Genomic DNA, 17,228 nt, shown 5'->3' with positions numbered 1-17,228 from the left:
TTTGGATGGATAGATCACGTGTACGCTCAGGTCACTGACTCTGGTCTCAGTCTGAAGTGTTCATGGACGCAGAGCTGAAGCGTCTGCTGATCAGAGATCAGATCGATTCAGTCGTCTGTTTCAGAGACGCTCAGACAAACCGAGGCGTGCGTTACGTAAACATTCCTCACAGCTTTACTCGACCATGACGGAGCTACAGAAAGAGCCACAAAGCTCCTGATACTTGGCTCCTGATGAGCGACTTGCTGACATGCTATAGAACACCTTCACCTGATGATCGATCAGGAAACACTGGGCAGAAAAGAGGGATGGACAGACGCTGAGCTGCAGCTCAGTTTTTAAAGGCCTGCGGATGGAAAACTGTCCAAATACATCACATCTTTTTCTCTCTTGTGACCCGTTTGGCGGCGGGTGTCTGGGGCCGCAACGTTACAGCAGCCAGACTCCTCGTCCAACCAGAGGCCACCTCTGCGTGTCTGTAGGTGCTTGACTGCGAGCGCCTTGGCGGCGCCGCGTGATGTGACGGCGCCCTCACATGTGAACAGGACAGGAGCTCCTTCATGATGTAGCCGTCGTAAATCTGCCGGCTGCGGCTCAACCTCTCCTCCTCGGAGTCCAGCTTCTCGTAGTCCTTAATCTGAAACAGACACACGAGGTCATCTCAGCGCCACGGCAAAACAAGCAAAGCGCTTCTTGGGAGGGCTAAATCTGAATGAGCAGGATTACAGGCCTAATCTCTCATCCGCCCCATGAGGCCGTCTAATTCCGCTCACACGGGACGCCGTGGACTTACTTCTTCGTAGAACTTGAGCTGCGGCACGGCCTCGTCGATCTCATTCATGCAGAAGTCCTTGAACAGCAGGAAGCCTGTCGGACACACAGAGGATGAACCGTGAGGACAAACAACCGCTGATGTCACGCCTGACGGTCCAGGCCGAACGAACACACCTGGACGAACACGTGACAGTACACAGGTAATACAGGAAGTGGCACAAAATGCAGGTGTGACCGCACTCGGACTCTCAGTGCGACAAAACAAAACAAATAGTCAGCCTTCAGACTTTGCTGCTTTTCTCCCAGAATGCACCTCTCACGGCAAACGAGCAGCAGAAAAAAAAAGCATTAAATCTTTGGAAAACATTTTGGTTTTTTCTCTGAAGTTTCCTTGGCAGCGAGCGTCAGAGAACAAAACGGTGAGTTTGCTGATGTTTGTTTTCTGTCAGTGACACATTCGACCATCGAAAGCTGTGAGGACAAACACGAGGCAGACGCTGAGCCATTTCATCACCATCAGGTTAAACTGGAAATCCTCTGTTTGTGACCAGAAACACCCTAAAAACTGACGGCCCTCCATCGGCCTCGGCTGCGCTCGCTTCTAGTGCCGCTACGCCAACATTAGCATGCTAACACCGGCGGCCATAATGGATTGAGGTTGTCTTGTTGTTATTAGGGCTGATTCTGAGCCTTCCCTCCAGCCCACACACACACACACACACGCACACACACGCATACACACACACACACACAGACACACACACACACACACACACACACACACACACATGCACGCACGCGCGCACACACACACAGGTCATAATTACAGAGATGCAGCAGGCGTTACTGGCTGAAATGACGCTCTCAAACGTGCAGACAATGGATAATAATCTCATCACGTGCAGTCAAATCTGCGCTCAGTAAGCATCATCTGTGGAAGACGAGGGGTGGGGGAAATAAAAACGTTTGCTCGCAGAGATGAGGCGCTGTTGCCATGGTAACTGCCTCCGTGGCTACGGGCTGTGTGTGCATGATGGCATGGAGACTCAGAGGAGATGTACAGTAGGCGGTGGTGCTCGCCGGGGGGCCGGGCCGGTGAGTTACGGTGATCCCCTGATGTCTGCAACGTACAGAGCATCCAGAGGACGGAGGAGACACGGGGACGAGTGCTGTTGTTGAGACACAGCCGCACTCGGAGAGTGTTTGCATGCGTCCTCTCTGTGGCTTTACCTGATTAGCATCAGGTATTACCAAAAATAGACGGCTAACGAGATCCCGTTCTCGACAAAGACGGCGAGTCCAATAGGTCAAACCGTCCCACCTGACCCGTGAGACATCGCCGTGTGAGAGCGGCATGATGGGCTGCCGGACAACAAGGTGGTGGAGGGCGTCAGAAGAAAGTGTGGCACAAATAAACCACATGACTGAAAAGATGCTTCATAAAAATTAAGAAAAGCATGAAATCTTGACTTTTTGGACATCTATGAAAACATTCAATCAACACAAAAACAACCTGCAGCTGCTCTGATAATTAATTAATCACAAGGCCAAAAATGGCAGAAATTCATCGTTCCAGCTCCTAAATTTTAAGTTTAGCTGTGTGTTTTTTAATCTATGTGGCATGAAGTGAATATCCTGAGGTTTCACAGTGTTGGTCGGATTAAAATGCCGCTTTAAGACATTTCATACGAACATTTGATGATAAAGGTTACAAACAATCAGCTGCTGAGGAAAGCAGTGATACTGACGTTAGTGTGTGCGTGCATTAATCCACAGGTACACGTGGAGGAGGGGCTGAGGTGCATCAGGAAACCAGAAATGAAGCCTCTCTGTCTGAACCAGTCTGTATTAAAGTCTTGCTCCTGTCTGACGATCTGTGGATCGTTTCAGAAATCAGCCACAGAAACTCAAAACGAGCTTCTCGGCTGCTGAAAAGTGCCTTTTGTTTGTGTCCCCGTGGCCTCGGTGATTCGGTTTAAGGCGAGCTCGCGGCAGAGGCCGTTTGTTTGGGGCCTCGTGCCGACTATCATCCATTCTCACTTCTTCCCCCTCTGCTTTATCTCTCCTGCAGACGTGATGCATCATTTCCCCTTCGCTCTGCGCTGACACTGAGGCTCACAAACAAACGCTCACATGCATCCACACACCGTGTGTGTACACAGCCCACTGCACAGGGCATCCTTGTTTGCAGAGAGGGTGCAACTGACACACACACGCATGCACGCACATGCACACGCACACACACACACACACACACAGGTTTTCGGCGGCGAGGACTGAACGTGTGAGGGAGGTATTAAGAGAGAGGGACAGCGGGGAAAACGACAGTTCTTACATCACCAAGAGTCAAGGATTAACCTTAATCGCTGAACACTTCAACACTGCCCAGCTAATTCAACAAATGGCCTCTTCCAGAGAACACACACACACGGACACACACGGACACACACACACAGTTCCTCTGAGCTTCGTCTCATTAGTGAGATCACCTGAACCGTCTAAAAATACTGAGCCGCCTTGTTCCGCCTCTGTCGTCCATCACCTGCACGCATCAGGAGGAGCAGGTGGAGCCGAGGAATCGGAGCCTGGGATTGGTTGATCAGCTCAGACCTGTCTGTCGCTCAATGTGGCGGAGAAGATTTTGCGTCACATATTTCTACTGTTTGTGTGGCCATCATCAGGACGGAGGACAAACTGATCCATCGTGACGACAAACTTGTCTCACTGTCCATCAGATCTGTCAATCAAACTACACTTCCTGGGCGGTGCTTCATGTGTAAAATAAATCCTATAATATTGATATTTTTCTGGTTTTTCTCCTCACTTTGCTGCTTCTCGTCAGGCTGTTTTCACCTGCGTTCCTCTCACGCCGTCATTATCTCACATAAACATGGAGTGGAGTCCGAGCTTTCCTTCAGTTCGTTCAGTCGTCCACCTCTGACCTCCAGCTGACGTGTTCAGGCTTCCCCTCGCCGATGTGATGTGTGAACAGCAGGAAACAAACAGGCTGCTGCTCACTTTCAGGTGAGCGAGTGTTGAAAAAAGTACGATTTGACTCATTTATGAAAAGGAAAAAAGTTTGTGCTGAAGGGTCATGTGAGACGGGACGGCTGTGCTGCATTATACATACACTGACCTTTACTGGTGGAAGAGAGCCAGCACCAGCAGGCAGAGTGTGTGTGTGCGTGCGTGCGTGTGTGTGTGTGCGTGCGTGCGTGAGCTGCACAATGTGGCACATATTCATTCAGTACTACACCAGGATAAGCAAACAATGTTAAGTATTCTCCAGTCCTGTTTGATGGCGCGAGTGCAGACTGAAGCTGCCACCATCAGCTCAAAGACGCCGTTCGTGATTTCATAAACTGGTTTCTGATTCGACGACACGGTGCCATAAACACGTCGACATTAAAGTGTAGGCGGTGTGGAGGTGCAGGCCGCCATGACCCAGTTTAGGCTCAGTGTGTTTCCATTCTGAAGTTTCTGTTTTATAACTGAAGCACGTTTTGTCTCATGGCGCGGTGGACGGATAAAACTGAACGAACACGGCTGGAGTTCGAGTGTGGAAAGGACAGATCTGAGCAGCCCTCCCAGGGCAGCGCTAACCTTTATTATTGATTGATCTGCAGGCTGTTCTTTCAATGAACGGGCTAATTGTTGAATCTAAAAATGTCAGAAAGTATTGTCGCATTTCCACCGAGCACCAGGTGACATTATCAAATGTCTTCACTCGTCCAAGCATCAGTCCAAAAAGCAGAGACGTCCAGTTGACAGTGATAACAGCTGCTGAGTAATTTTTGACTAATCAATCGATCACTTCAGCTCGACAAGGCTCACATGCAGGCTGGAGCTCGTCTCGCTGGATGTCATCCTCTGAGGTCGCACCGCCTGCTGAAGGCAGAAAAACTGGATCTTTGTATGAGAATGAATAAACGGCGTCAGCGGGGCCTGAACCTGAGCTCAGAGCTGCAGGACCAAAGACTCAGCAGGTCCTGGATTCTCATTCACAAATGTCACATGACGCTGGCGTGAAGCGTGTCAGCCAAAGACACTTCCTGTCTCATTATGAGACCATGTGATCAGTTTACAAAAGGAAGCCACACAAAGCGCAGTGAAGGCTGTTGACCTGGGCAGGTGAGAGGCGTTCATGGTCCCTCCTCTGACACCGACATCAGAGGACTGACATACTTAAAACACGTGACGGAGCAGACGTCTCCTGTCTGTCCTGGAGCGGCTCTGACTGCTGATGAAGCCGCTGAATATGCAGCTGTTGACATTTAACACGCTGCACTTAATGAAGTGTTTCACTCAGATCACGTTATGAACACCTTCAGTTCATGATAAACCAGGTGAGAGGCGAGATGTCCTCACGTCCTCAACCTGGACATGCAGGGGGGCACTGTGGTTTATACACACGGGTTAACGTCCAACTGGACACACGGGACACGACCACGAACCACACGAGCATATGGAGAGCGCCTGCGGGCCATTCAGCGCGCTTCTTCACGTCCACCTGCGCGGCCAATCACAGCCAAGCTGGCTGCATCTCAGGTAATATTTGGGACCATTCCTACCAATCAGTGCAGAGGGAGGAAGCTGATGGAGACGCCTTTAAAGATGAAGACAAAAACGAACGAAAGTAAGGACAAAGACGAGCAGAAAGCCTGTCTGAGAGACACATGGTGAATTCAAAGAGGACACACACACACACACACACACACACACACACACACACACACACACACACACACACACACACACACACACACACACACACACACACACACACACACACACACACTCTGCCAAAAGTCTGGGGGGGTCACAGAAAGGGTCAGAGGAAAAATGGAAAGTGGGCAACAAAGCAAAAAGCCGACATCTGTCTCTGTCGTGTGTGGAGAGCGGAAAGTGAGGCGGCGCTCCACGCCACGCCACGCCACGCCACGCCACGCCACGCCACGCCACGCCACGCCACGCCACGCCACGCCACGCCGACATGAGGTACGCTGCCAGAGGCATGATGGGTAACAGAACGACCACAACAGCAATGAAAACAGCAACAGTTGGTAGTGAAATGCATTAATGTTTAGTGGACGTCTGGACATTTTAAACCTCTGAGGGGACAAAGATCTGCAGAGTCAGAGGACGTCAGGGAGGCCAGGTGGAGGCAGAGCGACTCAAAGGCAAGAAAAGATGGTTGAAAACGCTGCCGACAAACTGCTTCTGCTGAGGAAGATCATGTGATTGGAGCGAAAGCTCAGGAGCGCTGCAGCAGGCTGCCGAGCTCGTGCTTCACTGCTGCGTTTCTTTCCTGTTTGTGGGTTAACGCCCGAGCGCGGGGCGCATACAGAGGGTGGACAAAAAAACATGAACACCTGTGACCGCACATCGCAGGCGCCCAGGAAACACACTTCGCTTTAGTCATGGTTTAGTAATGGTTATTCTTCAGGCTGCAGTCTGTGGTTGTCTTCAGTGAAATATGTCAAACTGCAGGTGTCCTCTGTCCCCCCAGAGAGCAAAGTAACAGCTCTGTCTTTGTCTGTTTGAAATGTGCTGTATGAATAAAGTTTGGGATTATTGTTGTGATCAAAGGTTAGGGGAGGGGAGTGTCTGGTTTTCACTTTGAGAGCACAGTAGAAAAACCTGACAAAATCTAAAAACTGCAGTACTTGTACACAGTGCAGGTACTGTGATGTGAAATCAGACTCTTTGGACAGGACAGTGTGAATCATGATGGATGAATAAAGGACAGACGCGGACAGTCTGTTGACATAAACATCCTGGCCTCTCAGAGAAATGGTGCATTCTGGGAAAAAGAGACGGCTCTCCTTTTAACGCCGTCCTCTCCGTTTCCTCCCTCTGATTCTCATCACCTGTTTCATTCCTCCTTTAATCAATTTCATTTCTCCCCATCCACAAGCAAATGCGGCAGTTCTGGTCATGTTCCCATGGCAACCGCAGTTGCTAGGCAACGCACGACTCTCCATCATCCATTCCAGAAGTCTGACAGATGGAGAGGAAGAACGCCAAGGCGAGAGCGAGAGGAGAGAGAAGGGGGAAGACGAGAGAGAGGGGGAGAGGGTGGACATCAGGAGAGAAAGAAGAAGAAGAGGAAGAAGAAGAAGAAGGAGAAGAAGAAGAAATGGCCGACGCTCGAGAACAGAGGAGGAGCAGAGCGGCACAGAGGAGGAGGTGATGCAATCCTCATCCAACTCTCCTCCAATCAGCTCTCTGCATCTGGAGTCAAAGCCTCCGTCAGCTTCATGTTTCACTGCTGTCACGAGGGGGGGTCTCGTCCACGAGCGAGCCCTGCTCATCAATGACACTTCAACGCTGTGACTCCATCTGACCTGCTGGAAAAGGTTTGACTCAACTTTATTGACACAGCACCGACAGACAATAAGTGCACAAAGCAGGAAGATCCTGAATGCGCAGCCTGTGTTCCGCTGATCTGGAGTCTGATTCACATATCAATCAAAAATGTGCACTTCATGTCGACCTTGATGCTGCTGGAAACATTAAAGGCTCCAGATTTCCACATCTTCATGCTCCTCACGCACACGAGCCATGTATTAAATCAACATGAGTCATGACAAAAGCAGATGTGTTTGCATTTTGTTTACCCCCGTGGAGAAACGTGACACAGCGGTACTACGAGGAGCGCGCGGTGCAAAGCAGAGTACAAGTACTACCATGAGAAGTACGCCTGTGTGCACAGGTGTACAAAGTGTGTAGTAAGGTGTTCAAAATGAGGACCGCTGCTCTAAATCAGAGCTGAAAAAGATGTACCGCGCTGAGCCACAGGCTGAGAAGACAAAATGGAATTATGACATCCAATTACTGAGTCGAGCACGGCGGTGGCGTCCTCAGTCCGTCCGGCCACACAGCGGTTTCATCTCCACCGTCGCTTCGTTTGACCGAAACAAAGGCTGAAAGACGCTGAACCGCTCAGCAGAGCAGAGGAGGCTGAGCAGACGTGACGTTTATCCGAAGGCTGATCACCATGACGACGCCTTTTCACTCATCTCATAAACTGCTGGTAAAAAAACACTGAAAAACGCAGCTTTAAAGCAGCAGCCACGACATCAGAGCCGTGTGACATGATGCTCACCTTCCAGCCAATGAGGACTGAGCGTCTTTCATGGCCATATACATACAGAAAGTGAAGTCTCTCTGACCTCTTAATGTGACACATCACGTCAGACACGAAGCGTGCATGTGAAAACAGAGTATTAGTACACACACACAGCTGTGATTGCAGTACTTATTGTGGAAAACTACACACATATTTAAAAAATGATTCAAGGTGAAGCAGTGGCCAGTATGCCTGCTATATTTAGAGCGTACAAAATGTCCATTACATAATGGTCATCCTGCCTGACCCTGATTCGTCTGGCCCGTGGACTCCACGGACGCCATCTCCTCGCGCTCAGCGCTCGCAGAGGACTGACGGTCCAGCTGATGAGAGGCCAGGTGGGTCTCCTCAACGCGCTTCTTCAGCTTCAAGACAAGGCCTAAAAATAGGCCAGCGGCTCTCAAACCTTTAGGACAGCAGAGTTCGTGGACTGCCAAAGACTGAGAGACGCTGTCCAGAAGGGTTTTTAAAATGTATTAGCTGTAAAACTGTCTTCAGGTTTGACTCGTGATGCACGAACTCGTCCCATTCAATCCAATTCACCCCCTTGTCGGTCTTTAAAAGGGACGTTTCACGGCTGCACAAACACTCTGTAAATTAAAATCTGATTGGCTCACGCCGCGTCTCCCCTTCAGGACAAACATTCCAGCAGCACTGCAGCATCTCCGTCCCGACCTTGGTTGTCATGACAGTCAACAAGGCTCGATGAGCTCAAGGCTCAGCTTCTGCAACCGTTCATGAAAACCTACGTCCAACGACGAAGCTAAAACCCTGCAAGTCGACTGGAAAGGACACATTATGAGCAGGACAACAGAGACACGCAGGCAAGTCCACGACGGGGAACAAACCGCCAATCACGTGCAGATCAGACATTTCTGAACTCTTCATGAAGCTGGAGATCCAGGAGTGTGTGTAAAATAAAAGGACTTTAAAAATCCATTCGAGCAGACAACGGCAGCCCGTGTCCGTCCAATAAGACAGGTGTGCTGAGGTCTTTCCAAACCACGGCTGCAGCATTTTACATGAGCTGAAAGGGAAGAATAATAGAGACGGGCTGATTATTAAAGCCTGAATGAGCCTCTGTGTCCTGCTGTGACAGGACGCCTCGTACTTTGGAAATGTTATGCAAATGAAACGGCACAAATCATTGAAAAAGCCCAGATCTACGTTTCTGTCTTTAACCCTGAATCCACCCCAACAGGATGCATTCAGATACAGAGTGAATAAACCAGCATCAGCAACAAACTCTCACTCTTCCACTCGTTGGACTGTGAAGCAACAGCTTTGTGTTTGTCGCCGCTGTTGTCATGACTGAAACCGCTACCTGGACACAGCCTACGCTCACATGTTGCTTTGCAAAGCCACACATTTGCCATTCAAATGCAGACAGCACGCAGTGGAGAGCATGGTGATGTGTGACCAGCCAGCGCCAGCCCTCCACCTGCCACTGCTGAGACCGAGCATCCAATGACAGTGTGCCAGCCGAAAACAGGAGTGAAACCAGAGGAAACGCTGACGTGACACAAAATCTACAGCTCTGACTGTTCAAAGGCTCCGTTTAAGATCAGCAGAGCCCAATGATCATCTCACAGAGCGAAGCAGGGACGGCTTCCTGTTCATTACCTGGAAGGTAAACATCCCAGAGTGACCAGCTAACGAGGCTAACTAAGAGAGCTGGACCAACGACTGACGGCAGCCAGGGGACGGCTTCTGTCTCAAAGGAGACGCTAAGACAGACAGTGTGATGAGCAGAGACATGTGAGCAGAGCAGGGTCACAGTAAACACATTGTAACCCCCCCCCACTTTAATTTGAATCTTTTTTTCAATTAATGAATTGTTTGGTCTATTAAATGTCAGAGAATAGTGAAAAATGACATTCACGGCTCCCCAGAGGGCAAGGTGACATTATCAGATTGCTTGCTTTGTCCAGGCTGCCGTCCAAAACCCAAACAGATCCAGTTTACAGCCACATAAAACAGCAATCCTCAGAGCTGGACCAGGAAGTGTTTGTTGTTTGTGGTCGTCTAAATTCCAGCAGAGCGAGAGCACCTGTCATTCTGTTCAGAGAAACATCACCTGGGAAGAGCTGGAATATTACTGGACGGGTGAACGTCATGGGTTTCAAACGGGTGTCTAATAAGCGACGCCAGTTTGGAGTGCGAGGTGATGATACCGAACATGAGAGAGAAATAAAGAGGCGGACAGACAGAGACTGAAGACGAAGAGGAGCAGGCAGACAGAATTAACGCAGCCTGTTCTCACGGGGGGCTGAGACCCAGAACGGTAAGTAAAGCCAGCAGAAGCCTGCAGGGCGGCTGTGGTCCCCCGGTGCGCCACAGTCCTGGCACGCAGCCCGTCTGCTCGCAGTGGAAATCCTCAGAGGAGGCGGCACGGAGGCGCCGCTGCCAGCCGGAGGGCGGGGGGAAGCGGGAGACGTGACGCTCCGCATCGAGCCGCTGCACGAGAGCGACAGCAAACACAAACCGAGCCGACCAATCGCTGTGCTGCGCTGCGATGGCCGGCACGCACGTATGAGAGCAGGAGATTAAAAAGCATCTGACGTTATTCTGATGTGGAACACTCGGTGCTTCAGGACAATAAGAAAAGGCTTTCGCTCAGCAGGTGTCTGCGGCGGAGCAGCACACACTGAAACCACTTCGTCAGGGAAACAATCAAGGAGTTTATCTTCAGCAGAACGCTGTAAATATGTGGTGGCGGCGATGAGTTTGTGGCCGCTGTCCAGTCAGCCTCATGGGGATGAATGTCAGGACAAGCAGTGATGGAAGAAGCCCAGCTGTCAGTAACAGCACCACCTCCAGCCACGAGCAGCCGCTGTGGTGGATGTAGACCTGCACAGCCAGCGCCACCTCGCAGCTACACCACACTAATGAAAACAGCATTTTTAAGAAGCTAAAAACAACTAAAATTTAACCAAGACTGAACTGACACGTGAGCTCTTTCAGAACCGTGAGCTGACAGCAGAACACATTCAGCAGACAACCAGCAGGCTTCACTTCGGCCTTCTGGTCAGCAGCTTGTGCGGCACTAACGTTTTTCATCCAGCTGATAAATGATGTGAACAGGTAGAAGCAAAAGTCAGTGTCAGCTCAAAAGGAGAAGCCTGGATGTTTTGCACACTGCTGATAAAACGAGTCTTAAAGTCTACAGTCACGCTGTGAGCCTGGACTCACAGCAGCGCTCCAAGCTGTGTGCTAGGCTAATGTCAACATGCATGTGTTAACAGGGACTGCATAATGTTTACCGTGTTCATCTTAGTTTTGCATGTTAGCGCGCTAATATTTGCTGATCAACGACAAAAAAGTACAACTGGTGCTGATGGGCTTACTGGTGATTCAGTTTCCAGGTATTTGGTCATAAAACAAAGTATTGTGCTTCCATGATGGTGGTGTCAGGTGACAAAACATAAAGACCTGCCAACAGATCGACACTGCCATCGCTACAGCCTGAATGCTAGCATGGCTAAAAGAGCGAGAATGGAAGAGAGCATCGAGACATAACCAGAACTGTACCAGTGCAGAGCTCAGTGTACTAGTACAGAGCTCAGAGTACCAGTACAGAGCTCAGAGTACCAGTACAGAGCTCAGAGTACCAGTACAGAGCTCAGAGTACCAGTACAGAGCTCAGAGTACCAGTGCAGAGCTCAGAGTAGCAGTAAGCTTGTGAAACAGCAGCCACTGTGGCCGAAAGCGGCGATACGGGGGTAATGTGACTGCTAATGCTTACTGTACTGTGACATCAGGACGAGAGAAAGGTTCCACAGACTGACTGAAATGTTGGTCAGGGCGATGTCTACCTAAAGCCTGCTCACACTAACCATCAGAAATCAGCTCAGGGAGAAGTGGAAAATAAAGTCCTGCAGGCCTGCAGAGTTTACAGGAGCAGTTTGAGGGAGTCTGACATGAAATCAGCGTCTTCATTCGGTGGTTTGACCACCGGTGAGCTCTGACAAGTTCATGTTTCAGTACACCAACATGTTGTTGTATTGAACTGTATCCGCCGTTAAAGCCACTTTGGATCAGGCTACACTTTCATCACATCTCTCAGCCTCCATCAGTGGGTGGGGTTTCCCTCAGCGGACTCCATCAGCCCATTAAGGCCAAACGTGGTTAGCAGCTAGCCAGCGAGCCCTGAGCTAAGATCTGTTCTCATTACTTTCAGTTTAAAGTGAGAGGACGTCCTCGGCGGCTCACAGTCGTGTGTGACGGCTGTATGAATGTGATCACGCTGGAATAAAGCAGACTCTGACAGGAGCTTATTTAATTGTGTGACTCGTCTCTTCCCTCCTGAAGAGAAATGCTGATTCTTCTTCTGCTGATTCTATTACGACGACCGCAACGTGTCATCTTCCAGTGGATGTTATCCCTGATGCAATTAAAAACACTGAGACTTACCAATTTTCTGGTTGAAAATTTTGTCAAACGTCAGTTCATCTCTCTCCTCGAGGTACTTCTGCATCACGCTGCGAATACTGTGAACACAAGGAGGTGGGGGGGGGACAGGAGAAGAGTATTAATACACACCATCATCATCATCAGTTCACTCAGCCAGAGGTAACAGTAAGCTAAGCTAATCTCTGAGGTGTCTGTGTCCCTCCTCCACCTCCACCCGCCGTCTGCGATCCTCGCCTCGGTTTGGGACTCTCCCGGCCACCTGTCCCCTGACAGTCAAGCTAAAGGGAGGGAGGAGGGACACAGGGGAGGCTGCAGGGGAACCTGGAGAGATGCATGCTACCCTGGGAACGGGTGCTAATGAGAATCAGAGTGGGGAGAATAAATCAATTAGCACCCCCTCCACAGGCCCATTAACACTACGCAGCGCCCGCCGTACAGCAGAGGGAGGAGGCCGGGCTTCACCTCCACCTCCTCTGCAGGCTCACACCGAGCATGTGAAAGGAGAACTCCTGGCTCCTCGTGACTCGGCCATAATTTCTCCGGTATTTACACTGCGATAGCGCCGCTCACGCTGCTGTTTTCTGTTCCCACAGCAGGCAAACAACACAATCACAGAGAACCTTTTGGTTCCACAATTGAGTCCAAAGAAAATGTTAAAAACTGTGGAGGCATTTCCTCCAGAGCGCTGATGCTGATTGGTCAGGTTTTAATGACTTCATCATATAAATACTAACTAACCTGGAGCTGTATTGGCTGAGTTCTCGTGTAATGACAGTGAACGGGGACTTCATCACACCTCTGCATGAATAATTCAGAACAACTTCATGCAAAACAGTTAAGAGCTGAAAAAGCGCATCATGACAGCAGGCTTATTATTCACAGTCGATCTGTGCGCAGCGCTGAGCTCGTCTGCAGGCGCCGACTGGCTGGACGGCGTCTGTAGACTTACAGTCAGTATACACCTCAAAGCACACGTCATCACCAAGAACTCCTGTGAGTACTTTGAAATATCAAAAAAAAAAGCTCATTAACACTCAAATGTATGCATTTATGAAAACGCAGGAAACTGTAAATTCTCATGTAGCCATGCAGGACAGTTTAGTATTTACAAGTGAGCAAAGAAGAAGAAGAAGAAGACGAGTTTGACTGTTGCTCCACAGAAACGACAAAAATAAAAGCAAAGCTGACATCAGCGTCACTTCCTCCTTTCAGAGACAAAGCTTATATCTTTTCTTCCAACCATCGAGGCGCCAGGACGCATTTAAACTACAGCTTGACTTCACAGTGAAAAACTGGGAGCGCCTGCTCGTCCCTGAGGACCCCAGCAGAGCGGCAGTCCTCGCTGGTCATGCGGCGGCACCTGGCGCCTGTGCAGCAGGTGTCATGGAGGAGCGGGGAGCAGTGGATGCAGCGTTTCAGCGACAGCCGCGGCGACAGGAACAAGAACCTAGGAAGTAAACGCTTCCTCTTTTAGAGGAGGCCTGTTTGTGTGCCCCGCTGAATCATCAGCAGCTGACTCGGGATTATTTGTATGAAACCACCAGATTAGGACGGCTGGTCATATTTACTGTAACAGTCGAGCCTTGTTAGGCGTAAATCAACCACGTACGAGGAGGAAAGTTTCCGATGCATCATGTGTGGTCGGCGAGCTTAGCTGAGGATATCAGCAGACGTTTACTGTTACTGTCAGGCAGTGCATGGACAGCTATGGGTGACGGCTCCAGTCATGAAAACCACACACAGAACATCATTCAAGCCCTGAAAAATCAGGTTTTTGTCTTCCGTTGCTCTCACTAACAGTTTTATGGCTTTGCACCAACGTAAACCTCAGTTAGCAGCAGCAGCTTCGCCCATCGTCAGCTCAGGGGAGCAGATGACCGGAGCCGGCGGAAAACAAAGAGGCCCCCGCTGTGACGGTGCAGTTTGACTGACAGAATGATGCTGGCACACGTGATAAACAAGGCAATTTTCTATCTCCAGGAGACCGCCGCGAGAGTGCACAACATGTGACTGAACGCAGCACAAACGCTGGTATTTACTGACAACTGAGAAGAAGCAGTAATCACCAAAGTGCGCAGAGATTCGGCCTCAGACGTGCTCACATGCGGCATCATTCATACATAAACCAGTCATTCACCAGAACACCGTCACCCTCCACCCGCTGAGAGCCGCCGTGTTGCTGCATGGTTGCCACATATTGTGGCAACCAATTTTCAGTGATTTCACTGAAAAGGAGAAACGTGCTGAGCCTGTCTTCATGTGGCAGCACCACAGCGGCCATAGTGACGAGGCGAAGATCAGCCTGGCAGAGCTACGTCACGGTGATGGAGGCTACAACCATCGGCTCTGCAACTACGCTGTAACGCCATAAACACACCAAACTGAGGCTACAAACGTCAGCCCATCCCTCATACAGACAACTCTATGTGCAGTCTACTGATAAGGTGTCCCAGGAGGAGTCCCACCCCTTCCAGCCTGCTCTCATCCTAAACTAATCCATCAGATCTTCTAAGAAAGGAACTCAACATTGAACCCGCTGTTCATCTTCATCAGTCACTTGTTTCATTCATTTTTCAAACAAACGTCACACGACCGATCGTTCCTGAGCCTCTGATGCATCGAGCTGCTTTCCTCACTCTCATATTGAATATTCGGCCTGTTGAGTGGAGGCACTGGGGAGTCTCCTGTGCTGCGATGTTTTACAGGCCAAACAATTAATGGAGAAAATAACCTGCAGATTGTCCAATGATGAACATAACTGTTAGCTGCAGCCCTGCAGACACAGAAAGGGAGAAGAGGCTACGAGCTCTCGACCAGCTACACTTCCAGCTGAAACACGTGGAAATCGAGGGACACTGGAAGGACTGGGAGTGTCAGTGGGAGTGTCAGTGGTCATGGGTGGCAGCAGGAAATGCACAGATATTCTGAGGTGTCTGTCTGTGTCTGTCCTGTGCCTGTATGCTAAGCTAGCACCCGCTGTGTGCACGGCTAACTGCACGGTCGGATGCAGACGAGGTCCATCAGAACATGCACTGCACCTTCCTTTCGGCTGCAGTTACATAATTGTGCCTCCATTACATCTGCTTCAGCAGCTGGTAGCACAGTCAGACGAGAGCGCGCTTACCTCGCCGACACGACGAGCGGGACAACAACCAGCCGAGAGCGAGCGGCCCGGCCTCTCCCAGCGCCGGGCCGCTCGGCTCCTGCCGCCTCCTGGGTGACCTTTGTTAGACCGCCAGCAGCTTCATCTGTGATGACGAAGCGGCACCCTGACGGCGGGAGACCCTGACCTAATTACATGTCTTCTTAAACACCCTTAGCTGCATGTCAGCGCACACCTTCTACGCTTGATTTATTGAACGCAGCACGCTTGTTTAATTTGCTGTGTCAACAGGAGAGCAGCACCGGCCGCATTCCTTTAATTAACAGACTTTTGATACGAGCACTGGAAATAAAAGGTCTTCATACTGAGCTCCAGGCGGGTGGAAAGGGGCTTCAAACCCTCATACTGACACACACGTGTGTGTGTGTGTGTGTGTGTGTGTGTGTGTGTGTGTGTGTGTGTGTGTGTGTGTGTGTGTGTAACCACGAGTCTCACTTGAGTAACTTTCAGTGCAACAGGAAAAGGTCATGGTACATGCAGTATGAGGGACGATGAAACAGGTGAACTCGTCTTTGTGTTCAGCTCTTTCTTCACAGAATCAAGCGTTTCAAACGTTACAGGACCAGCAGGCGTAAAGGCCCAGATGCTCGGCCGTCATTGGCTGCTGATCTGCACACTGACGGTGTACCAAACCGTGTTGTTGAGTATTCAGCACAACAGGAAGTACGAAGATGTGTAAATATTTAACATATTAACAGGATGCCACTCGCGTTTCAAGAGCTGGGTCTGCGGCATGTAACTGAACTGTGTTGACAGCGTATCACCTGTTCACATTTATTTCATGCTCAACCTGATCTTTAATCATTACTGCACAGATTTTTGACCTCTGCGTTTCTCACACTGTGGTTGGACGATAAGCAGCCTTATATCTGTCAGTATGTCTTCTTCTGACGGTACAAACATGGCCGCAGCGGCAGGAAAGAGCACTTATTTCAGTTTATTTACGCTTCCAGGCCTGCAATTACTTTTCCTTTACCCGGAAAACGAGTTCGACTTTGAAACCTGTTTTTCAGGCTGCCGCTTGGTGTCTGTCTGTGGAGGATTCAGGGGCGTGAATGAGACAAACGGAGCAGTTTTCAGAGAAGCAGCCATTTCCCATTAATTCACAGAGGGACTAAAATGATTTTACTTTCACTTTAGATTCATACATGCTGATACACTCCGACGCTCGTCTTAAAAGCTAGAACAAAGCTCTTCCTCTGTCTCACCGCTGGCTGGAAACACCCGCCATAGTAGCAGTGTTGCTTTTGGGATTTACACCTTGTGTGATTATAACACGGCGGCACCATTCACATTCGTTCTCTGTCTGAACTGTCAGATTATATAATTACAAAAATAATCAGCGGCTGTCCTAATTCAGCGCCTCGACAGGAAACTTCAAATGAAATCCTTATCTGAGGAAAGCTCAGTGTGCCTGGGACGTCGCCTCTGTGCACGACGCCTCCTGCTCTTCAGGTGAAGAGGCAAAAATAATTAACAGGGAACTCAAAAGCTGATCGGATGTCCCGTTTCCAACAAAGCGCGTGCAGCCGACTGCAGGACGAGCTGATGACCTCAGCACTGACACCGCTATCTGTTTTCTCATCAGCAAGTCCTGCAAACATCGACGGAGAAAAGTCACTAAAACGCCGACGGATCAGCTGAAACAGATGGCAGCAGGCGCTCGCGGGAAGCGACAGAAAACCTTGATGACTGAAGTGTGAAAGCGGCGTGCTCCTCAGAAAAGTGCATACATGTGAAGAGTAT

At 49.9% G+C, this 17,228-nt stretch overlaps 1 protein-coding gene across 2 annotated transcripts in view; it reads right to left on the bottom strand.

Moving 5' to 3' along the window:
- The window catches only part of grk3 (G protein-coupled receptor kinase 3), a 43,470-nt gene that overhangs the window by 18,093 nt on the left and 8,149 nt on the right, over positions 1-17,228 (bottom strand). For both annotated transcript variants that reach the window (XM_070988425.1, XM_070988427.1), the window contains exons 2-4: positions 12,320-12,396; positions 794-867; positions 536-637 (exon numbers count right to left, since the gene is read on the bottom strand). In XM_070988425.1, the coding sequence (XP_070844526.1) occupies positions 536-637; positions 794-867; positions 12,320-12,396 (253 nt within the window). The remainder of the gene's footprint in view (positions 1-535; positions 638-793; positions 868-12,319; positions 12,397-17,228) is intronic.

Source organism: Chaetodon trifascialis, chromosome 20 (genome assembly GCF_039877785.1).
Source record: "Chaetodon trifascialis isolate fChaTrf1 chromosome 20, fChaTrf1.hap1, whole genome shotgun sequence".
Taxonomy (NCBI): domain Eukaryota; kingdom Metazoa; phylum Chordata; class Actinopteri; order Chaetodontiformes; family Chaetodontidae; genus Chaetodon; species Chaetodon trifascialis.
The sequence above is the reverse complement of the archived record's forward strand: the minus strand, read 5'-3'. Positions and strand labels throughout refer to the sequence as shown.